Here is a 24650-nt window from a genome sequence, read left to right as displayed (position 1 = left end):
CTTGTTTCTGTCTCACACTGAATTGTTTGTTTGAATCACAGCTCAAAACGAACCTCGTTTGGGGATTTCTCTGTTTGCACAAGACACAAAGCTTCACAAAGAACAAAAGCTGGGGAAGGGGAGTGAAAACTCATTCTCAGGAGCTACTATGGGTTGTAAGAGTTGCTTGGGTTGATTCTCACCATTTGACAGGCACAGAGTTTCACCCGTACACCAGTCCAACACTGCTATATCATTAAGTCCAATACTCACAAGTCAAGATGTCATTTGCTCTGCTTTATAATAAGCTTACGGAAATTTTATGGTAAAAATGAGCATATTTTTTATATTAATAGGTAAAACTTAAAAAAATTACAGAAGGACACCTGAGGTGCATGACAAACGTACGGAGTTTACAGTCACAATTCCTCCTCTTATTTAACTTCTCACCCTAATTCATTCTGACCAATTCATTTATGACATTCAATCATTCCCAGTTCAGACTGACCACTGCCTGTCTTCACAAAACCAGAGGATTGAAGGATTACTGTGTCTACAACAATCTCATTTTTACTCATTTCAATTTTCTCAGAACATTTGAGCAATGCAATGACAGAAGTTTCACCTGCAGTAAACTGTTACTTTTAGGGTGAATTTCTTGTACTTTCCTTCCCAGAAAAAAAAAAAAAGGTACTCTGTAGCTGTTTTTGCAGCACTAACCCCAGGTTAGTTTAGGTTTAGGCACAATGTGCAGAGCCAGTGTTTTTCACTAATTCTCATTCTAAATATGTTTTTTCATACATTTCTACCATATTCACTCACACTATAACTTAATGCCACAACAAAAACTTTTGAGGATGGAAAGAAACAACAGTGGTAAGGAATGAGGAACATTAAAATGCAGAAATTAGTGAGAGTTTAATTAACCAAAGGTTTTGGCTTATATTTCATCTCCTGCTGTATCACATTGCAACACTTTCCCTTCACCCACAAAAAAATTCCACTGAATTTGCATTTGTAGGTTTGCAGAGAACAGAACCACAAAAAACAAAGCAGCAGCCTGAACAGGTATCAGAAATATGTATAAGAAGTCCAGACACTACTGAGTCAAACAGACTTGAAAGCAATTACAAAAATATGCATCTGACGTTTGTTTTAAAAAAAGCTCAAGATTACTTTCTTTTCTCTTTTGGAACTAGAAATCCCTGGGATTAGGCACATTTTGTCATTTATCAGTATGTTTAAAATCACGTAGTGATGCAAGCATAATATTCTTTATCAACCAACACAATTTGCCATTTTTACCACTAGTAACAAGGAATCCATCCTTCCCTTTACTGAATTATTTTTAACTATGTTAATTAACATTATGGGTATAGGCCACCCATCAAGAAATTGGCTAAAGAACTTTGTCTGCAAAATTGTGGACTGTAGCCAAATACTTTTAGTGCAGAATTATCTTCTGAAGACGCATCACTCTGAGGCTTATACAGCAGTACTTACTTATACATTAACATTCTTTGGTAATAACAACTTTGGTTCCAAAGCCGACTAATAAAGTAAAATATTAATGGAGATACATCCTGAGCAAACTACACCCTGGACTCTCCTCCAGATAACTAAAATGTCAATAAGTTTGTTATCTAACCCTGCCTTCATTACACTCTCCTGATGGGTCTTCTGACATTGAAAATTAAACTTCTCAGTTAGAAGAGAACAGCAATCTACTGACCAAATCATGTGGGAATCTGCTTATGACCTCAGAAAAAATTACTATTTTAAAGACAACTTTTATTTAAATAAAATGCTAACATTCTTGCCAAACTTTGAAAAATACTCTTGATCCAGTGCAAGCCTAACCTGAACAAATGTTGCGCATGTGAATTTTGTGTGAAACAAAGAAATAGCTGTTGTGAGAGCAAATCCATTCGCACGTGAAAGCAAATATAAAACACCCATTTCCACTGAATCAGGCATCTGTGAACACTAGAGTTTATCCTTAACCCTTGCAGGCATTAGCAAGTGATGCACTTAAACTAAAAAGTGAAGTCTGAGTGTTTGGACACAAGAAACCTGGGAAGAAGTTCCAACGCAGCTTTTTCATGCTCCACAACCAGGTCAGCCCTGCCTCCAGCTGAAAGCAAATCCTCAGTAGTCACAACCAGGCAGGGAAAGGAAGTTGTATCTGCAGCCAAAGGCCAGAAAGGAACTGGCACATTCACAGATGTGTGGAACAGAGGAGGAATAAAAGCAACAGATGAATGAAGGGGGCTGGAAGTGGCCAAGGGAGTGAAAGTAGAGGCAGAAATCAGATTCCTGGAGCAAACAGTTAAACCCCTTGACAATAATTCAGGATGATGCAATGGGCATCACAAACACCTCAAAAGCCTGTGGTACAACTTCTTCAGTTATTCACATTTTGGATTTGTAAAGGTCTTTCTGCCATTTATGGCCCATCAACTTTTTATCTCCCTTACTGGAACCTATTCTGGGACACCTTTTGGTTTATCTTGCTTCATACTGGGATGTAATTTATTTTGAAGACAGAGGAGTTTATCTGGGGTTGAGTGTAGCTTGAAATTATGAATTTGTGATTAGCTGTGACAAGAGTGGGAACATGTGCTAGATTCATAATCCATTTATTGGCTAAATTTAGGTAATCTGGTTTTCAGAGCACTTGCCAGCAGGCACATCCCTGCTATTGATAGTCAACAAGAGAGGACACACATGTGGAGGAGTTGGGTATAATTCAGATACTATATATTTGGACCTGTGTTGTTGGTAGTGACTTCACTGAAGTCATGCAAAGACAAGAGTTATTGTGCTCCCCATCATACACCTAATATTGCACTGGACTGCAGAAAATGTATATCCTGGGCTATCTTTCTTTAATCAAAATTTAACCTTGTTTAAAACATGATCTTCTAGTCCTTCAAGCTGAAGATGAGCAGGGAAAAGACCCTAATTCACTCTGGAATAGAATAACATGAATTTTATAATCAAGACCAAAAATTAGGAGTTAGATGATCTGGGTTTACTCTTTGGCTTGCCAAGGAATTCACACAGCAGTAGGCACGCTCACCAGTTTTATTCCAGCAAAAGGGGACATGAATATTGTTCTTCCTCATGGGAGTGTTTAACAATGTAATTGTCACTGTCAGTAAGAAGCTCATGTATGCCAGGAATAGGGGCCAGGGAAATTCCTGCTGTTCAATGGGAGCACTCAGAGGAGCTGGAGACAAGAGAAACCACTCTGTCAAAATCACATCAAATGTTAAGAAAGTAAAAGGAAAAAATTTACAAGTAATAAATATTATGGATAATAAACTAGACTAACAGTAGTACTCCTGATAAATCAGACACTATTTAAAAAGTTGAGACTTTGAGCAAACACACTTTACTGCATGCTCCATGAAGGGAACTTTGTCATGAAGAGAAATCAACATGGAAGAAAATCATCAAGCGCACAGATTGGGGCTCTTAACTGCTCTCTGCAAGTCTGCAATTCCAGAAATAAAACACACCATAAATCTTAATAAAAACATAAAGAATTCACAACATCAGAAATTAAAAAGCCTGTGTGTCCACATGTGCTGATCCTTCAGCAGCCCTGCACAGCAGTCGGCTAATAGCTGCACTCCCTGCCTTTCTTTGATAAGTATTTTAAAAACAAACATCTTCAAAAATACTCCTCATAAACCCTTCTGGAGGAGCCTGGCACAGTTTCAAGGTATCAGAGAGGCTCTGCTGGTGCTGGAGTTCCAGAAACGTGACTCTGCACCTCCAGAGCCTCCTCCCTGCGCCTTCTCCTTCCCCGAAATGGCAGCGCAGGAGGGGAGCAGAGGCAGGAAATAGCGTGAGAATGGGCTCCTCGTGCTGCTTCCAGCCCTTCCTGACCTCGCAGGGTGTGAAATGGGCTGCAAACACTGTCTCTCACATTATTTCCTTTTCCACCCCAGCCATAACCAGGAAGCACCAGCGAGGAGATTCGCAGGGAAAACGCAGCGTAAAATGAAGCACAAAACCCAATGAGCGGCCAAGGGTAACTCAAGCAAAAATTCAGGGATCTGTGGGCTCAGCCTAATATTAGCAACCCTAGAAAAAAGCACTAGAAAGCTCGTGTAGTACCCAGGTTTTGCTCTTAATTTGCTGAACAGTTAAACCCAAATGTTCAATGCAGGTTTCTTCAGGCCATCCACAGGCTTTGCGCAAGACCTGCCAGGACAGTGTGGACACCTTCATATCCTCATGCCACAAACAGCACATTTCCAGGGGACAGATCCTGCTTACTCTGGCTGCTGGGTATTCCTGAGGCTTTAAAACCAGAGCTGCTCAAATGAAACCTGAGGTAGAAGTATTGGCAACAACAGCGCTTCAAAGAGATCGTGTTTGTTTGTATTTGACAGAAGGAAGATTTGACAAACAGGCTTTGGCACATCACAGTGGAAATGGCTCCTATATTTTTAATAATAATTCTAAACAAAATGTGACCCTGTGCCTTCAGGGAAGACATATGATGGATGGTAAATAATATAACAACTTTTGGGATTTTCTGTATTCTAGACCCTTCTGTGTTGTTCTGTTTATTATTAGCCAAGAGCAGGATCACATGGCAGCTTCACATGAACACTCTGTGTACATCCCTGCAAGATGCAAGGGCAATGAAATTTGGTCTCCTCACAGATAAAGCTCCCTCCTCACCACTGAAATACAGACACAAACCGGTGACAACGTCACAGACCATGCTGTTCTAAATGCAGAATTGAAACTGATTTCTTAGTAAGGCCAGTTAAGAAAAGGGAAACAAGCCTTCTTTCCTTTCTCTGCCTCTCAAGACTGTAAAATATGCCTGGGCAGGAAGTACAGTAAAGCTCATGATGAGCAGAGGCAGCTACTCTTTCAAAATGAACAGGACTCCTCTGAAGTGACATTTTCATTTAGGCAGTGCCTTGAGGATACAGGGCAGGATACCAGAAGGGCTCTCCAGCAGATGAGGTTACTGGCCAGACCTCCCAGCTTCACACCTCCAATGATCACAACTGCAGGGAAATGGGAAGCCAGGAAATGGGAAGCACCTGTGGCTTTTGGTGAAGTCGCCTTTTCTCAGCCAACACAACCAGAGACTCGGTGGACCAACAGCAAGAGTGTGTAATAATGTCACTTCTTATGGAAGACACTGAAAGTTGTAGAGATGCAGAAGGAAGCACTGTACATTTAAAGTTACTGCTCCAGAACAGGTGAAAAATACCATTTTTGGACTCCAAACCCCTACACCGGAATTAGGGAAATAAAACACCGAGAATTACATTTGTTCCCACTTTCTTGGGAATGAACATGAAACAGAAAGTGGCTTTTCCCTCACGCTCTGTCCATCCAGGAGAGCTCCTGACCCATCAGCAAATTCCCATCTTTCCTCAGCACAAACTCTGCAGAAGTTTAAGCTGCCTTCTCTCCAGCATCTTTCTTTTACAGGTTCTCCATCCCTGAATCCTGGAAAGCTCTTCCTTCTCCTGGACTACAGCTAAGCTGTCTACATGTAGAACCAGCTTTTATCCATGGAAAGCAGAACAGCTAAAAGACAGGCAAAAGTGATTTTTAAACATTTGGCAGGATATCCTCAAAAGCATCCTATATAAAACTGTGTCACAACACTGACAAAACCTCCTTAAAAAAATTCAGGATGTTAAAGAAGTCCATACCAAGACGAACTTTACACTAAGTGATTCAGTCTTCAAAAAATGACAGGTGAAAAGAATTAAATTTTTTTACAAACAATTCTAAAAAGTTAATTGTTGTGAACAAAAAACATTGTTTAGAATTTTAAGGCAGATCACTGAGCAAAGCATCCATTAACATTTAAGATTTTATTCAACTTTCAAGAGTAAGAAAGGATTTTTCCAAGTCAGACTGATCTTGAAAGACAAATGCCTCTTTTCCATCTCCAACTGGCAGTGTAACTTCCTTGTTTAAAATGGGGGCTTCAAAAGGGGAAAAGTGTTCAGAACCCAAAACTCTTCTCTGAAAGAATGGACAACCCCAGTAGAGTTTGATCAATATTCTCTTTTAATCTATTAGCACGAACACCAGTTAGTTGCAACTTGCAGATCCATATTAAAATATCCCTACTTTAGTAAATCTCAGATATATTTTGTATTTTGCCTTTGCCACATTTTTGTTAGTGTGTGCTCACCATTTAAAGGTATCAATCAAGTCAAATTTTATAGGAAGCAGTTTTAGTTAGGTCCCTTGAAAATTTAATGCGATAAAAACAAATTCAGCATTTCAAAGTGACATTAACCTGCATGATAACATTTCGCCATTAAAAAACTCCTGCTGTGCATATTCTGTTATTAAAAACAACACCACTGCATAGTCCAAAATGCCAGAAAGGACAAGAACTATCAAAATTAACAATTAGAAAGCTCCTTCTACAAGACTATGGTGTCATGTATGTTACCATCATATGGAATAAATACTAGAATTATTAAATACTTTTAGAAGGAGACAGCAATTTTTATTTTATTTTCTTTAGGGAAAAAAAAAATCTAATTTGTCAGCAATGTTCAAAGTTTATTTTTGGCTGAACAGCCCAGGATGTAGAATTAAGTGTTCCACTAGATGGAGCAGGATGGTAAAGCCATCATGAGGGCCACCTCCCCTGCTGATCCATGGAAAAGTCAGTGTCCAGGGATGATAAGAATTTCAGCTTTCTTCTGTGCATTCAGGGCAGAAAAAGGGCAACACAAAACCCTCCTAGTGCTCAACCAATATCTTTCTTCACAGCACAGAAGGTATTAACAAATACTAAACAGAAATAAACCCACCTTTCCCTCACTTCTATCAGCTTTACACTAGAAACACAAAATCTGCTGGTTGCTTGTCTGAAAATGAAAATATCTGTACTTTTTTATTTTGTAGCAACTGAACTTGCAAAAAGCTCCAAGTCAAATGATCAAACATTAGTCACCTAATGCAAAAGACATCGTTACACATCAAACAAATTCACTCTGGAAACAATGGCAAAACTTCAAAGAGGCTCCTACAGACCTGGAGCTGTGCAAGGCATAGTAAAATTATCTCTCTTGTCTCTTTTCAAACAGAGCTAATTGTTGATTTACCTTTAAGTCTACCTAAACAAACAAACAAAAGAACCTTACAGATTTTATTTCATCAGCTTTTTTTTAAGAGATGCAGTATTAGACAAACTGCAGTTGCCACCATCGTGTGAAATGAGAAACCTTCATTTTCTTGACCATTAAACCTTATTTCAGCCTCTCCAAAAGAAGTAGAGAGAATATAAACTAAGAAAGAACAGTTTTAACCATTAATATTTCAGACTCAAGTCCTGCAATTCTTGAGTATGCACAACAAAAGGACCAGGAATAGTCACAATTAACTCGAGCACCTTGCCATAAAAAATTCTGAGCCACAGTATTTACCTTGCCATAAAAAATTCTGAGCTGGATGTGATAAATAACTGCAAACATGCAGCAGACTCTCAAGACAATACTAATTATCCCAGCAGTATAAATACCAGGAGAGAATGACTCTTTCTCAGATATGTGCATGAAGGCACACAGGCAGAACTCTGGTGACTGATCACAGGCTGCTTCCCATGACTGTCACTCCCATCTCTTTGTTTCCAGTTAAATAAACTGCACTAGAAACCAAAGTGACAAGCAGGTTATTTTCCCACCAACATTGTCTCCAACTTACTGCAGCTTGCTGCAGCATCTGAAGCTGACATCTGGAAAGGATGGGCCAAGTGGAAGAAGAGGCTGGAAATTTGGCCCTGAAGACAATAAAACTGTCCCCTCATTATGGGGCCTTACTAAAGCCTATTGAAAGTGAAAGAAGTCAATGCAGATATTGTCTAACTGAACACCAGTTTGTCCCACCTCTCTGAACAGCTGATTACCAAGAATTCATTATGCACCACACATTCCTTTTCCAGGGGTAAGGGAAAGCAAGCATCAGGACACCAAAGCACTGTCATTGCCACGTGCAGTGGGGTGGAGCAGTACTCACTACTGTGCACAGTCAATCAGCTGGTACTCGTTGGATCTCTCGTAGCAGGCTTTCACACCTTCATCCTGCCAAAGTGTTTTTGTGTGTTCATAAAACTCCTGAAATGGGAAAACAGGGTTAAGGAAACGGGTTAGAGATGAAGAAAATCAGCAGATAGTAATGTATCATTTTGTCTTGCAATGAGCAGGAAATGGAGCATACTTAACAAAAATATTTAACCATGCTTTAGAATCTCACTACGAGTTCAGTTGGCTTTTAAGTTTGACTTCAATGCTCTGTAATAGTTAACTGCTTCTCAATCACTGATAGAATCCAACCATTGACTGTAAGAAGGATTAATGCCTCAATGATGACAATTTCCTTAGCATTTTTAATAATGCTATTTGGTAACATTTGTTCTTTAACTTGTAGTGTCACTCTATTTTACATTCATGTGGCTGTCGTGATTTCTTTTTCTTCAATGAAACACTACTTCTCTAGAATTCCTGCATGAATGATAATGATAATTAAATTTTACATGACTTTGCAAGTTAGTGAGGATCTTCAGGGACTATACAGACATCTGTATCTTACTTAACTCTGTACCACTTTCGTAAATTTATTCTTTTACAGTGTAAGAAGACATTGAGCTACAGAAGAAAGACAGTGATACAAGGCTAGATCATGTTTTGTCTCAGCCTTAAAAACTGAAAGCCAAGATATGAGAGCAGACAGACAAAAATGCAATGCTTTAGATTTGTTGAACCCTTAACACAAGCTAACAACACAACCAAAAGCCCTCTCATTTTGCATATGAAAGATGCACTATGGCTCCAACAGTGCATGTGCAACACAGGATTGAACTTCTGGCCATCAGTCTAAGAACTCTGAATACACTTAGAAAGAACAGCAGCAGCCTGGTGACCAAAATACACTGTGGGCATTCCTCTAACCAACAACCATGGGTGTTCCTTGGCTATTTCTCAGAGCTTTGAAGTGTTTTGGGTAAAAGACTTTCATTCTAAGTGGCAAATAATTTAGTTTTTTAATCCAGATGAGTGCAAGACCTTTAAAATTGTTGTTGCATATATTCTTTGTCTCCCCACCCTTTTTCTTTACGGCAGATTTATTTTAAAGAAGAAAAATGTGTTATTTTTGCTGCTTCAAGGTTCCTCCATCTCTTGGGATATCAGTTTCTCACATTCCTTTACTATCAATGTAGTACAAAGAAAGGGGACACATTCCTAAGTTTCACTTTGAAAAGAGTTTTCAAAGAAATTCACACTCCTACCAGAATCTTTAACACATGAACTGTAGCAAACCCATAAATCCTTTAAACTGCATCTTAAAGATGCATAAAGGCATCTTACAGTAAATTCAGTGATGCTGATATTCAGAGCACCCTCTTCTTGGCAGGTATAAGATGCATATGTGCTTGTGTGATCACACAATTATGAATACCAATGATGAAAGCAGCTCATCAGATGCAAATTTGATTGTCCTTTTATTGCTATTAAGTATTCCCTAGCTGCACATGCACAAAAATGAGAGTAAACACAAAATACACATTTATATTTTGTTCTGATTTCTTTTAAAGAGATTATGATGTTTATATATGGTATTAGATGTCAGTTTGTTCCCTGCTTTTGTGAACTGTTCATGAACAAGAAGACCAGTTAAATTTATTTCAGAAGCAGGTAAGAAGATTTTACTTGATTTTTAGTATTTGCAGATTGCATGACTATTTGCTTTTTCTACTAAAGGAAATAGAAGATGAATCAAAATCTTAATTCCAGTCCTCAGTTTTCTGTCTCCCACTTCTGGAATTATGCTCATTGGACACTTAAATTTTGAAGATTTCCAATTTCTTGGCATTTGGGGGACTGTCAGTCACCTTCAATCATATCACAGCACAGTGAGGAAAATACCTTTCTAAAGCAAAAGGGAGAAGGAAGAGAAAGTAAAGGAGAGAGGGGGAATTATCTGCAATCTCACTGTATCTGAACAAAACCCATTCTGGAGAATGTTTCTATATTTGTTTATAAAAGTAACAGCTGTTCAATACAGAACATCATATGGCTCATTCAACTTATGACTACAAAGCTGGGAAATTGAAAAATGGAATCAGCAATTGTACAAGGTTGTTGTTTTTTTTTTGCTGAAACAGCAGCTGATTCAATGGACAAATTGTCAAAGGCAAAGGTAAGTTTACAGAAAAAGCAGTGAAATGTTCTTCATCATCAAAAAAATGTAGATATAAAGTGAAAAAAGTCAGTGCTTTAGTAAGAAAAGTCACAGCACAGTAAAATTCTGTCACAAAAATTCTTCCTCGTTACTGTTTCTCACTACAACTATGACACCTTGGTGGAAAGCTGATATAAAATAATTATTTCAAAGACCTTCTAAACTCCATAATGCCTTACATTTGAAGCAGTTTCTGCAATCAGATCTCAAAATGGAATGAAAAATAAAACCAGTTCCTGGTCCTAGCATAAACACATTGGTAATAAATAGAAAGCCCAGGGTTTAGTTTACCAGAACAGTTACATATTGTTTAGAAGAGTTCTCCCTGTGTTCTAAGGGCAGTTGTCACTTCTAAGAAAATACATGAATTACAATAATGGGATAAAGGTCACTGTTTGTGTCTTGTTAGGCCAAATTAGCAATAAAATGTTTAGAACTGCCTTTATGCCTGTCCTGCTAATCTGAACTATAACCAGCAATACTTAAGCAATCTTCTCAGTATGGTTATTAGTTGTCCACGTGGGATGGAAAAGGAATTTAATTCCACATTCTTTGCACTTCTTATTGGGGTTTCAAAATCAGGATCTACACCAAATAAAGAGCAATAGATCATTATACTAAGATACAGTGGGGTTTCTTTGGGGTAGGTTTTTGCTGTTATTTTTGGTCTTTTTTTCTTGTTTGTATTGTGTTTTAAAAAATGAACTACATGACTTGAGATGGTCAAATATGAAGGCCTTTCGTTAATACACAACATTTTGTCTTTAGGCCACATCAAATACATATTCACACATGCTGGGACTGATGCTGAGCCACCTCACAGAGCTGAGAACCAGAAGGTTTCACCCAAGCAAGGTCAGAACCAGGCTTGCAGAGCTCATCTCCTGCTTTATTAGAAGCCTCCTTACTGTAGCGACGGATTTTGGAATTAAGACATAGTAGCTGGTTGCAAAAACCCCAGATTCTCCCTCCTTCCCAGTACACCTACACTAACCACAGCTCTGAAATAATATTTAAGAAAAAGAATAACACAAGAAATCCTCAGCATCCCATTTGAGTCATGGAATGTAGCCTGGGGCTACTCTCAGGGAAGGCAAGTAAAACCACAAGATTTGTTATGTATTTAGGTAAAACAGGGGCTTCAGAGGCCACTAGAAAAATCAAGTTAGCAAAAGGGCTGGGTTTTTAGTTTTTTTTTTTTAGTTAAATAGGTATAATTTGTATGAGAGCTCTAAAAATAATGAGTTAGGAAACAAATTAACCAAAAGTAGCAGGAAAATTTCCTGAAAAGAAATAGCCAGAAAACTAGTCCTTACATGTCTGGTTCTTGTTTCCACAACACTGATTCATTTGCTGGCACATTCTAATATAACAGACTCTACAGCAGCATCAACACAGGTTTTTCTTGCACTATAAAATGGAACTCCTAACAAAACAACTAAAATAAACAAATAATACTAAATAACAATTTGGTTTGAGATGACATTCCACAAGTAGATCTGAATGTTCGGTTCCAAATGATCCTTAGTATTTGCAGTGTATGATCATATTATCCATTCTTTCCCTATGCATACTTAAAATTGGGGGGAAAAAAATCAAATTATGTAATTTTCTGTTAAAAAAATAAAATGCTGCAGTGTCACAATACACACCCAAGATCCTGTTTAAAGTACAGCTGAAGCTGTGTAAAGCAACAAAAGTCAACAGAAGTGGTGACAGGATGGCACCACCAGGGAAGATGAGGAATGAATTCCTCCTGAGCTTTATGTCAGGATTGGAGCATTTATTCACCACCAGACCAGACTTTACATGTTCCAAAACGTTCACATAACCCTAAAGAGGGAGAAATCCTTGAGGAGAACACTCAAGGAAAGGAATGTCAATGTAACACAGATCTGAAGAGAACAAACAGGGCCTGACTGAATCTGCTCAGGCTGGGCAGGGGCATAGTTTGAATTCCGGGCACAATCCCCAAGAACAGACTCCACTTCTGGGAAACCATAAAAAACCCTGAGAAAATCCTGTGTCTGGATAAACCCTCTCTGGTCTTCCTTAGATAACTGAAGGATCAAGGGCCACAACTTGCTGCTGCTGAGGAAACCTCATGTCTCACGATACCGGAACACCGCAATGGTTAAAAAGCCGCATTTATGTGAAATGTATTTCATTATTAATGTTTTATTTATGAGGCAACAGTTTCTCCACCTGCTGAAAGCTTCCCAACACAATGAGTCAATAGGCAATATTTGTAAATCACTTGTATTCACTTACAGGAATCTCTGCAGACCTCTAGAGAGAAAAAAAAATCATCAGTGGAAATGTGGAAGGGATGCTTGGAAAATGGTTCTTTGTTCCAGAATGATCTTGCTGACACAACTCTGGATTAGAAAAGGGGCAATGCAGAGTCTAATCATATTTAAAACCAACTTATATTGGAAAATTTCAGCAAGCTGAATAAATGGCAGCATGAGAACAGTGTTTTTGCTCAAAGTTAAACTACAGAAAGTGTTAAAGAACTTGGCGGTTGAGCACTTGGGTTGTTAAAAAAATTAATCCTCAAGAGACAAACTCCAGGCCTGGGAAAAAAGAAAGGAACCAAGATCTGCTTTTGGGAAGCGTTCTAAAAGAATAAAATACTGGTAGAAAATGAAAGAATATAACTGGACATACTGTCTACAAGGCTTTGTTCCCTCCAGATGTATAAATACTCAAGAGACTTAAAGAAAAAATGTTTCTGAAGCAATGTTTCATAGGCATTAGGATGTTGGGAGGGAAAAACACTGGCACAGTCAATGCCACTGTGACACCAAATTCACAGGAAACTTAGCATGGACATGCAACATTACCTTTTCTTTGTAAAGTATAATATAGGGTGGATCCTTCAACAGAGCAGTTTATTTACTGATTCCAGCAAAAGTCAATGCCATTGAAAAAAACCTTACCTCCTAGAAGGTGTGTACAACCATTACACAATGTTGTGGTTAAAACTGGGATTCAATTCCTGGGCAAAGTTCACTGTCCCATGGAGCTGCACGTTTCATAATAAGAGTTTTAAATAGGTCACCGGCTTACAAATCGAATGATTAAAGGTCAAACCAAACAAGCTCCTAACTGTAAAACTGTCTCCTGGAGGACTTTGCTTCCCAATGTGTCCAGCTTTTAAAAGCAGCACTGACCATTGGTTTCAAACCCCTTTACAGACCTACCCTGCCGAGGGGAGCACAGCTTTCCTTTCCTGGGAGCCCGGCAGCTCTGCTGCATTCCACAAGCCAGGCACTGCAACAAGGCAAGGTCATGGGATGGCAGGGCAGCACAGAGCATTCCAAGACAAACTGCAGCAGCTGATTTTCTCATTCCAGGATAGGTAAGTACCCACCAAACTGATTTATTTCTCATTGCTCACATATGAAATCAAGCGATCACTACTGACTACTGCTCAGAGCAGGGAACTCGTGGCATCTTTTCATTCTCCCCAGGTTTGGGTAGGGATACCAGAATGTGTTAAATTTGTAAAATCAGACAGTTTAATAAACCACTTACTTGAATAGGGAAACATCTGCATTCCTAATGGTGTGAACAAGTGTTAATTATTGCTTGCTATTTTAGGGCAAATATGCTGATGATATCACAAAGGAAATGCATACCTACAAATAGTTGAAGATATTGTCCAGCTACTGGCATGTGTCCAGAGCTGAATACAAAACTCTTTGGGAGAGGCCCAGTGCTCTCAGCACTTCCCATAACTGAGTCAGGAACATTTTCAGCAAGGATTTAGTCTCATTATCAATAGTTTTTCATGCTTGGAAAAGAAGAATGATGCTGAAATATTCTGTGTTTCTGCTTGGTAGCTTCTAGTTGTACAAATTAAACTGGATGTGGCTGCAAGAATTGGCCAATGGGAAGGGGAATTCTATTTGAGAAACTTCTGTCAAGTTTGAACTCACATTATTCCCCTTTGTTAAGAGTTTCAAAACACCTCAGCATTCGAGAAATGTGCCAACACACAAATCCATACCCATAGCTACAACGTGCTATGGTTAGAAGTCCTAACATATCAAACTATTTCCCTTTCATTTCTGCTTTCACAAGAAGTTCATTTGCCACAGAAACTTTATCTGTTGATACCAGAACACAGCTCCTCACTTTAATTAGGGAGGCAAACTCACTTTGGGGGACAGCAGCAAGCCTGCTCCCTATGTCATCAAGATTCCTCTGCAATTTAAACCAAATAATCAGTGTTCCTCTGCCTCTTCAAAGTGTATTACACATAGAAAGAGGCAATCAATTAGTGGATCACATCTCCTGATAGCAAAAAAGGCACAATGAAGTCTTCTACCTCATTCCAGCTCTCTCAGGGTAGTTTACACTGGTGACAGAGGCAGTTCAACCATCAGTTGTTTTTGGAGACTTCAGTCTAAGAAAGAAGGTTTAATAAAACTGAGAAATTTCCTTTGAGCCTTAAATCACGGTTTGGAAAATGTCTTTTATACTACATCATTTAGCTGCTTTTGTTTAATAAATATACAATAAGCTTGAACAGTCAAATCCAATGACATTATTACCTTACCTGGTGCCAAGAACGAACACCTGGGACCACACTAAACTCTGCTGCTTCCTTTCATGTTGGAAACAAGAAGCCTCTTTTTACCAGAAACTTCCACCAACAGGAAAGGGTGTAAGACAAAATAGTTCTCCTCATTCTAAATTCACACAAATCCCAAGGACAGCTCACAAACCCTCTTCCAATCTTTCTGAAGAAGCAGCATCTGTACTCATAGAAGTGTTCACAGGCCGACAGTGAAGTCTCCAGGAAAAAATGAAAAGCAAACATATTTAAAATAAATTAATTGAAAGTTCTGCTTTATTTCTGGCATTTCTTTTTAACAGTAAAAAGACACTCTGTTTCCTGGGAGATTAAAAAAAAATCTTAATTTTTCCTGGAACACTGAAGGAATGTCATGTATTCTCCAAAGACCAGCTGAAAGCCCTGCCCAGTAGGCTGAGCACAACAGGGCTGTGGCTGGATCTACTGTAGTACCAGGGAGGCTCACAGGTATCATTTTATTTCATCTATGCATACACCAATATTTTGTGATAGTCTCTTACTGTGATTAAAACCAGAAAATGCTTAAGAATTTCCATATTAAATTATACCTATTTCCTGTTTAATTCAGATGACAGCTCTTGTATTTCAACATAAATTGAATTAATCTGTCCTTGTTCTTTAAGACTGCTCTGAGGAAAACAAAGAAGATGTATCAAGAGAAATTAAGTCACGTGAACTTCTGAACCTGTAAATATGGTCTGGTATGGTGGGAATTTACTGGATAAAAATACAAGTATAGAACAAAGCATTAGCATTCACTTCAAATGCTAATCAAATAAATTAGTAATAAAGTAAAATATAGGGTGAGAGGTTTTTGTACTACAAAAGCAACTGGACTCAGAAAAGACATGTATATAATGTCCGTTGTCTCAAGTCCTGGGCTACAGATTTTCCAATTCTTTGTGGGATTTCAACAGAATTATGTGAACACCTCAGTGAAACCACTGCAGAATTCAAAGAGCTGAAATAAAAAAAAACCAAAACACTTCCAATAAATACTTTAGCACTAACAAAATTTGCTAGATATGGATAGTCACACATAAGATTAACACATTCCTACCAGGCATTTATCCATGTAAACAAATATCAGAGATTTCAGGAGACTCATTTGCAAATCATTACAAGTTATACATGTTTCAATTATGGGAAACAGAAATGAAATCAAGTGGCTGCCTGCCTCACAGACCCTATACTAATAGAAGTCTTCAAAGCAACTCTGACTAATCTGTATTCAAGAAATTATTCTGCTATTAAAGGATAGGAAAGCCAGCTTTACATAAGTTCCTGTTAAACTCTGATCAGGTAAACTCAATTGGATTATCTGGAAGCCCATTTAGGGGGAGCTGCTCTGTGTAGATAAGATAATAGAGATTTAAAAAAGAGTAAGTAAGGATTATTTCAGAGTATCTAGCACCACATCACTGATACTGACTTCCTACTCCTTTCTCTGAACATTAACATTCTTGAGGCAAAAATACTTTACATATCCATATTTTCTAGTAGTTTTGCACCTGAAGATATGTATTCATCAGTCTTTTACACATAATAAGATAGAGGAGACTAAAAAAGGGTAAATAGAACTTGAGGTGTCTTGCTCAAGATCATAAAAAATTTGGACAAGAAAAAGCTGGAGGCCCCAATTTTCTCTCTGTGCTAAGTATCCAAACTATACACAATACTGTGCAGACACCCAAGAAACTGTCTCTGTCTCCCACCTTTCCCAGCTTCCCATGAGTATCCTCACCAAGGAAAATGTTTTGCCTACTTTCACACCCCAAAATCTGTGACATTTGAGATATCCCCATGGGAAATGTCCCCCACTGCAGTGATTATGTTTGTCATTACTTTATAAAGCTAGGGATGTTGTCAAACCAGATCAGCTCTCTTCTTCTCCCATGATGTATTTAGACAGGAATAATAATATATCTATCATTATACCCATCAGGGTGGTTATCTACAGGGACAGATAATTTTGCTCTGTTGCCTACATAATCAAGGAACATTTCTGGCAGCAAAGAGATCCCAGCTCACATATTTTCTTACTGAGACTCTATTATCTCGTTACCTTCTTGAAGATTTTGGTGTCAAAACCATTTTAAGGACTCGAAAGCCTCGTTCTGACCCTGCTGCAGGTTAAGGGATCACACTTGGCACCACCTCCTTTGTACCACACTGCCCACGGGCCAGGTTGTAAATTAGACCTCAAAACTGATCCCTGTTAAAAATAATCTCCCCAAAATAGAAGAGAGAAGGAGTAAGGGTTACCAGGGTTATTTTTAACCTGGGTTGGTTCAATGCTCTGATTTACACTGGGGACCAGAGGAGGTTTTTTTGGCCCGGTGCGGGTGGCACATCCCGGTGTGGAGCGGAGGGAAGGGTTGGCTGTGGGCACAGGGGATGCTGAGCTGCCTTTGAGGCTGAAGCCAGAGTGTGGTAAAGCTCAAGGACAGCACTCAGAAACCATAATAAAACCATTCAGCAGCAGTGGTAGTGGGAGATTCAAAATAACTACAATGGAGCAGTGTAATAAACTGAAACCAAGAGACCTGCAGACAACATCAGCATCTCTTCTCAACATCCACAACCTGGAGAGCCATAGTCATTCCTCTGACATTTTGCCTTTCAATAGCTATTACTCTGATTCTACTGCTTTCTGAACACCATTTTTCTGAATTTAGTATGGTATTTTCAAGAGACATCTTCCTCAACTGAGTCCATATCAATTAAAAATAGGCAGCTGTAGATCCTGCTCAGCTATTTTGAATATTTCATTAAAACCAGAGAATTATAAATGGACTGTAACCCAAAGTAAATAGGTTTTATTTGGTAGCTTGGTTCAATTTGGTTGATCATGGAGTGTGAAATGTTGATAAAATGGGAACATTTCCTTCCCTCTTCTAAAAGTAAGAGCAAAAAGAAAGGGATGAGAAGAAGGCCACTATTACTGGGGATGGAGAAAATATCCTAACCACTGTCTGGTATGCAGAACAGGAATAAAAATATCACTTTTATAACCCAGCTAACCTAACATCACCTGACATTTGAGACAGATATACAGCTAGTTTGAATTATTGAAAACTACTTTGGAGGTTGATTTTTGACACTGAAAACACACACATAGTTGTGTTAAGCTAAATGCATTAAAGGACAATAATGATGGAAATAGTATTTGGAAGCCTCAACTATAGATCTGATCTACTAAAAATTGCAATATTTTAAAACACCAGCATTATCATGTGGACAGAATTCCTTTCAGTCAGTACTATGTTTTGCCTTTCTCCATATGCTACTACTTGTATTCAAAAATTTAATTTCTTAATACCAACTGTGCTGAATTAATAATCTCCAACATAGTAAATTTTCAGCTTTAAGGGGGATGTTTAACCTAGCATTACACTGTACCAACATTATTTTTAACTCAAGCTGTTGTTTTTTAGGTTTTTTTTTAATTCAAAACAATATGGTCTACACAAATGACACACATTTCCTGTAAGTCAAAAGCTGCAAAGCAAACAGATGGAGACCCAGACTAAGAAAAGAATTAGAATATCAGCATACAAAAGTTGCTCTTTGAATCCTAATTTACATGCAGAGCTAGATCCCAGTATTAGCATCCCACTGTAAAGCTCCTACATTCTTCCTGACTTTCTTCTGCCTTTCACATTGCACTGAACCTTGCTGTTAGGAGACCTGCATTCTAGCTCCACCTGCTCCACAGGGAATTATAAACACAGATTTTGTCCTCTACTTTAAAATGCATTTCAACTGCTCCTTCATGAAGATGATGATCTTGTGTAGCTGCAGAAGAAATCCTAATTCTTGTGCTGACCTCTATGTCAGTGCATTCTCTTCAGGAGAGCTACCTAAATTAAGGGTTAGGAAAAGAAGAATGGGCACTTAAAGGGAAGCAGAACAGCCATGTATTTAAGAGTATAGTTCTAAGTACTTGCAGCCCTCAAAGAAAATCCCCTTGGGACATGAGTGTTCCTCCTCCCTACCCTCATGCTCTTTCCAGGGCAGAGCAGAGCATCAAATACTACACTGAGAAAAGCATGTCCTCAAGACAGCTGAAATGTGATTTCCCATGAAGAAAATGCAAGAGGCAGAAACCAAGTTCTGCAGCTCAAACTAGACAGCATTACACAGGGCTGACACTGCTAAAAATTCCCCTCCCTCCTTCCCAATCAGTACTCTATATAGGAAAAGGTTTAGCTGCCAGTTTATGAAATTCTTCCCCCAGTGTACTGGAGGAGGAAGCAGATGATCGAGATTTCCTTACATCTAAAACATAACTAGCATAAGGCTGTCCTTTACACTTCCATAATTTTTTTTCTTTCTTCAAAGTACTTTTAATTAATCTGTAACAAAATCAAATGTTATTTTTACAGCAGTACTCAAGGATTGTGGTTTGTCACTATGCTCTAAGAGCTGGCATCTAGGGACACTCTAGATCTTAACTTGATTTAAATCATGCAATTAAAATGCAGGTTCAGTTTTCCAGGTGCCAAAGGACTGCAACCTACATTCAGACAAACTCAGAAATCAGAGGCATATTAACTTACATAATCACCAAGGGCAAAGAGAGCCAAGAATAGTCCTTCAACATCTGTGGCTAATGAATATCCAGTTTAAAACCTCAACCCTACGAAGATTTACATATGAAATAGTTAATCATGCCAATGAAGTAAGCCACCAGTCAGTTATGCACACACCTAAACCTCTGTAGACTCAGGGCTTAAAAATTTAAGACAATACCTTTGCCCAGAGAAGAAAAACTAGTTTTATTGGAGCACTGTTATTCCTGAATAATTGTGTGTCATTCAACACCTCAAAGACTCTTCACTGAACTTGGAATTATTCATAGACCTTGTAAGTCAAACAACTGCTCCTTGCTTTCAGTGAAAAAAAGGGAAAAATTAAAAGAAATCACTGCACTCCAGTTGAATGGAAGAAAAAAAAAATCTCTGAGATAGAAGACACAAGGAAAATCAAGTATTTCAGTGTGAGGTAGGTCACAGGAATTTGTTGCAGCATTGTTACAGATCACAACCTGAACCAGCACAAAACAATGGCAGTAGGAGAGCTGTGGGCACACAGCCAGTGCAGAAGCACAGAGGGTGGAGCAAGGAACCAGTCTTCTCACTCAAATATTCTCCTAAAACTATCTTCAAAGCAGGAATTTTTCTGTGCCCCAACAGGAGAGATCATCCATGAAGGGATCAAGTATTTCTGTAAGTAATGCTGACAAATGTCTAAAGAGCTGTGAAGTTAAAAATCTTAAAATCACAAATTTAAGATGCTTTAAGACAAAGTGACAATGACTACGTTTTATGGGCTAGAGAGAATCATACATGCCCCCTACAGCAACCTGTCTGTGCCTGTTCAACACTGAAAAATACTTGAAGATAACACTGCAGTATATTCCAATTAACTGCTAATGTCACCTGACTTCTGCCTTGTACACAAAGTATGTGGGTTTGTTTGCTTGTTTGGTTATTTTTCTTTTGATAAAGACTGACCAAAGCAGAGAAATTCCTAGGAGCAGCAACATTTGGAAAAGGAAACTGTTGTTGGTCTCAGAGACCAGCTTGTTCAATCATGTTTACATATCAAGAATTACAAACTGAATTAAGAATTGCTGTGGTGCAAACTATCCCACATCTTACTACTACTTATTTGAACTTGCACTTTAATTTCAAGCGTTTGGGACTGCTGGACACAAAATTCTGGTGTAAATGGATCATGATTTTTGATACATCATGATAATTCCTCCCCTCAGCCCCCTGGAGCAGTGCACAGAGAGAAATACAAGTTTTGAAATACTCCTGCATTACTGCAAGTAAAAGGTGCTTCATGGCAATTAGCAAAAATATTTTCTCAGTGTTTAAGTGTTTAGTGTTTGCAAACTGTGTTCTCATGGGCTTCTCCTACAAGTCTGGTTGAAATACAGGAGAAATTAATCACTGTGAGTGGGCACAAAGTTGTATCATCAACTAAATAATGATCCTTTCTGCATTTACTCTGGGACTGCTGGCACTTTGAATGATTAACCAGGACTGGGAGGGCTGGGATAAGGATGTGTGTGCAGGGCCTCTGCAGAGAGCCTGCCTGACACAGAGTCTGGACCAGCAAGAAAACTCCACTGCTCTTCCAGATGAGAGAAAGCAGCCTCATTAAACGCCAGCTAATCACCAAGACAGTGCTGTGTGTACCTCCACTCCTTTTGGGCAGGGCAATTCCCAACAATACTCAAATTTTAGGCCAGCACTGTCCATCTTGACTCTGTGGCTAATTATTTCACCAGAGCACAAAAAGCAGTCAAGGGTCTCCACGTTTCTGAAGGATCAGCTGGAATATTCTGGCTGTGCTGCTGTAAATTCGATTAGCACTCACCAAAGGCACCTACTGCAGTAATTCCCAGAGAGCAGCTCACTGTTCTGGGGAAATATTTACTACAGGGCAGTGAAATATAATCATTTGCAAAAAGCCATGGCTGCAGCCACTGTGAATTACTCACCGGAGGGAAATCGAAGTCTATCTGGTTTGCTAAATTTAAGATGTAGTCGATTCGAAACTGGTTCTCTGGATTGGCTAGTTCCACTGGAGGTGCCAAATTGCCCATTGCTGTCACTATTGTCTGCAAAGAAACACAAGTAAAATATTGCAGAGAATGTCTAAATAGCCACCTGGAATAGTTAAAAAACAGTAGCACATAAGTTTACCTCTATAGCTTCTTTAATATTGTTCTTAATATCCTGAATTTTCATTTTCTTCTCCCTGTAATCAAAAAGATACATCATTAAATTTATAAGCCACAAAAGCAGAATATCTTTTTAAAACAGAACATGAACTTGAACAATATTCTATCAAAGCAGTATTGTCTAAAGTGCTTTCAGTCACTGAAGACTTTTGTAAATAGATTCATTAAAATATCTTGAAACTTTTCTACTTAAGCAGTAACATCTATTTGCATCTATTTTAAGCAGTAACATCTATTTGCATAAAAAAATCAGTGTCTAATTTTGCTTTAATAAAAACTTACTACAGCCTTAGACTGGGACTAATACATTCTGCAGAATCAAAGATTTTGATTCATTTGAATGCAAAATACTGGACATACGTGAAAGTTCTTTAGGAAACAAACAGAAAGGAAAAAAGGGTGAGTTACTAAAAGCAGAAACAAATGAAAGGACACCAAAGAACCTCAAGGCACAAAAAAAATTAAAGCTCAAAAATAATGCCTTAGCAGAACAAGCCAGAGCAGAGCACTCAACCTGACACAAGACATTCAAACAGTCTGGATGTGAAACAGAAACAGTAAAGGGTTAATCCAAGTATATGAAATTATCCTTGACTAGAAGCAGAAGAGTAGGCTAGAACACCACCTGAAATGAGCACTATCATTTGGGATTAACTGCAGTCACATTTACGAGCCAAACAGGCTGGAGCAGGACAGTGCAAACCAGTGCCTCTGCTCCTTTCTCCTGCATTTTGTGTCAAACCTGACAAGTTAATTTCAATGCTAAACAGTGCAATCAAATGATCAAACATTTGGTATAACCAAGAATTAGCACCCTAAAAGTACTACTAGCATTGAGCCTGTAAACTGTAACTTAATTGCAAAGCACTATGATAAAATTTTTCACATTATTAATTTCTTGCTGTACACAGCATAAAATCACTACTTTGAGGTAAACCAAGCTGGCCATGTAATTACTAAAAAAAGCCAGCTAAACTGTGTGACTTAAAAGTGACCTTTTAATCTTCATTGAACTGCTTTTACAGGACTCTGATCATGGAATATTTATATCAACATTTATATTTTTTTTTTCATTTTGAAAACTAACATTTTCCAGCACATTTTCCTAGAGACTATGAGGTACCACAGCGTCTCCCTTTTTTACCCTTTTAAAGAGAGTAACTCACACTTTCAGCTTACAGACCCCAGATTGAAAACCTCATTTTATGGAGTTAATTCAGTAAGCATATTGCAAATGCTTTTTATCACTTCTTCCATTCTATAATTACTCACAGCCAAAAACCAAAATGAAACTGAAAGCATAGTCACCAATCAAGAATGCAGAAGAACAGCAGGGGAAAAAAAAAGGTACTACTTCAATAACAAGGCAGACACAGATATCCAGGAGTGGTGGGAATTTTGGCTATCAAATGAAAAAAATAATGCAACTTTTGAAAAAGACAGTGTCAAGGAAAACACCACCATGCCAACCCTACGTTATTCTGCCTTTTAGCCAGAGGTGTGGAGGATGTGGCTGGATGTTCACCAGCTGTGGCTGCACCACTGCAATGCAAGTGCTGCTCTTCCAGAGGGGAAGCAAACAGCACCAAACCATCGTGCTCAGGATGACTCTGCCGTGTAGGGAACTGGTCTGAATCAGCAGCACATCTCCAACAAACACAAATGTGATTATCCTGAAACAACAGCTCCTCACTGACCACATGTCCTCAGAAGTTTGGGGCAGGGACAGGAAGGTCAGTGAAGCTGAGATGCAGAGAGAGAATTGAATGATCAATAATCAGATGAAAATTCTGTTTTCTAGATTTCTTTACCTACCTACAGACTACCTTATTCCTGAAGATTACCATTTTTTTTGCTTCAGAGATTTGGCACCCCTGATGAGAACAAGGCAGCGAGCCAGGAAAGGCCAAAAGCACCAAATTAAGGAAAATAAATTAGACAGGATAAGAGAGAAAAAACTGAGGGCTTTTCACCCTCTTCCTTCCTAACCACAATGCCTTCTATTGCCCCAGGTCTTAAACTCTCCATTCCACAACTAAGAGTCAGGATGCACAAATACAAATGTATTTTTCAGTACTGCACATATGGTTGCAAAACCACCATCCGCTTTCAGTTTTTAGAAATCATGTTTAATTATTAAAAATATGTAAATAATGGTATGAAAGCAGGAAGCATTTATCAATGACAGTGTAAGCAATTTATCTGGCTTTTATTCGGCCTCCAAATTTCAGCCACATCTTGAACCTAATGAACATGTACCCAGATTCTGCCCTGTTTAGATCAAAAGGGTAACTGATATACCAAAAGCCAAGCAAGATACCAGTATTTTTAAGGAATCAGCACTTGTTTTGCTTTTGTTTGGAATATCACTAGAAAAAGAGAAGTTTAGGGAGTTTGCATTGTTTATAATCAAACTCGTTATTCTCTCTTCCCTGGAACACTTGCTATTAATTGTCTCAAAGCATCAATGAGGTGCACATTGACCTGACTCTTCCATGCCATACCACAAACCTCTTTATTTTAATTAAAGATTTCAGTCAAACTTCCACATTTACACCTCTTGGCTGATCCTCTCACTACTAAGTGATAATGAGTATGGAGAAATGTTAACCTGCAGCAATTAACAAAGTGCTTGATAACCATCATCATCTTTACAACAAGGATACTCATAGTTCCTATTTCTGGTGTTGTTGCCATGGCCCTATAGCCTGCCCAGTAAACAAGGAATCCTATTACACAGCAGTGAATGTATCACAGCATTTTGTGTTTTGTAATGTTTACTAGACATAAACTTTCCATGACAATGAGACACTTTATTCTTCTGGAACTCAGCATGTTCATCAATCACCCATCCAACAGCAGCTTACAAACAACTCTAACTTCTCACCAAAAAAACCCCCAAAAAAACCAAAAAGGTGACCTTCATTTTCCTCAGGGACTAATGAGGTGAAGCACACAAAAGCAACATCCCACTGCTCTGCAAAATTGTCCTTTTTTTAAAGGAACCCTGCCAAGTTGCACCTCAAATTTCCAGAACTACTCTAACTTTTATTT

The 24650-nt window shown here is 38.5% G+C and overlaps 1 protein-coding gene and 1 long non-coding RNA gene across 5 annotated transcripts in view; one reads left to right on the top strand and one right to left on the bottom strand.

Moving 5' to 3' along the window:
• GNAS (GNAS complex locus) overlaps nucleotides 1-24650 on the bottom strand; it is a 133221-nt gene that overhangs the window by 27965 nt on the left and 80606 nt on the right. For all 4 annotated transcript variants that reach the window (XM_086852833.1, XM_086852836.1, XM_086852834.1 and 1 more), the window contains 3 exons: nucleotides 21559-21613; nucleotides 21354-21473; nucleotides 8008-8105 (listed from right to left, as the gene is read on the bottom strand). In XM_086852833.1, coding sequence (XP_086708959.1) covers nucleotides 8008-8105; nucleotides 21354-21473; nucleotides 21559-21613 — 273 coding nt within the window. The remainder of the gene's footprint in view (nucleotides 1-8007; nucleotides 8106-21353; nucleotides 21474-21558; nucleotides 21614-24650) is intronic.
• On the top strand, nucleotides 5098-6135 carry LOC147650132 (uncharacterized). The gene is made up of 2 exons (XR_015276982.1): nucleotides 5098-5216; nucleotides 5452-6135. It is a non-coding gene; the product is annotated as an uncharacterized LOC147650132 (long non-coding RNA).

This window comes from Cyanistes caeruleus, chromosome 16, assembly GCF_971803275.1.
Source record: "Cyanistes caeruleus chromosome 16, bCyaCae1.hap1.1, whole genome shotgun sequence".
NCBI lineage: Eukaryota > Metazoa > Chordata > Aves > Passeriformes > Paridae > Cyanistes > Cyanistes caeruleus.
This window is presented reverse-complemented; position numbering and strand designations above follow the sequence as displayed.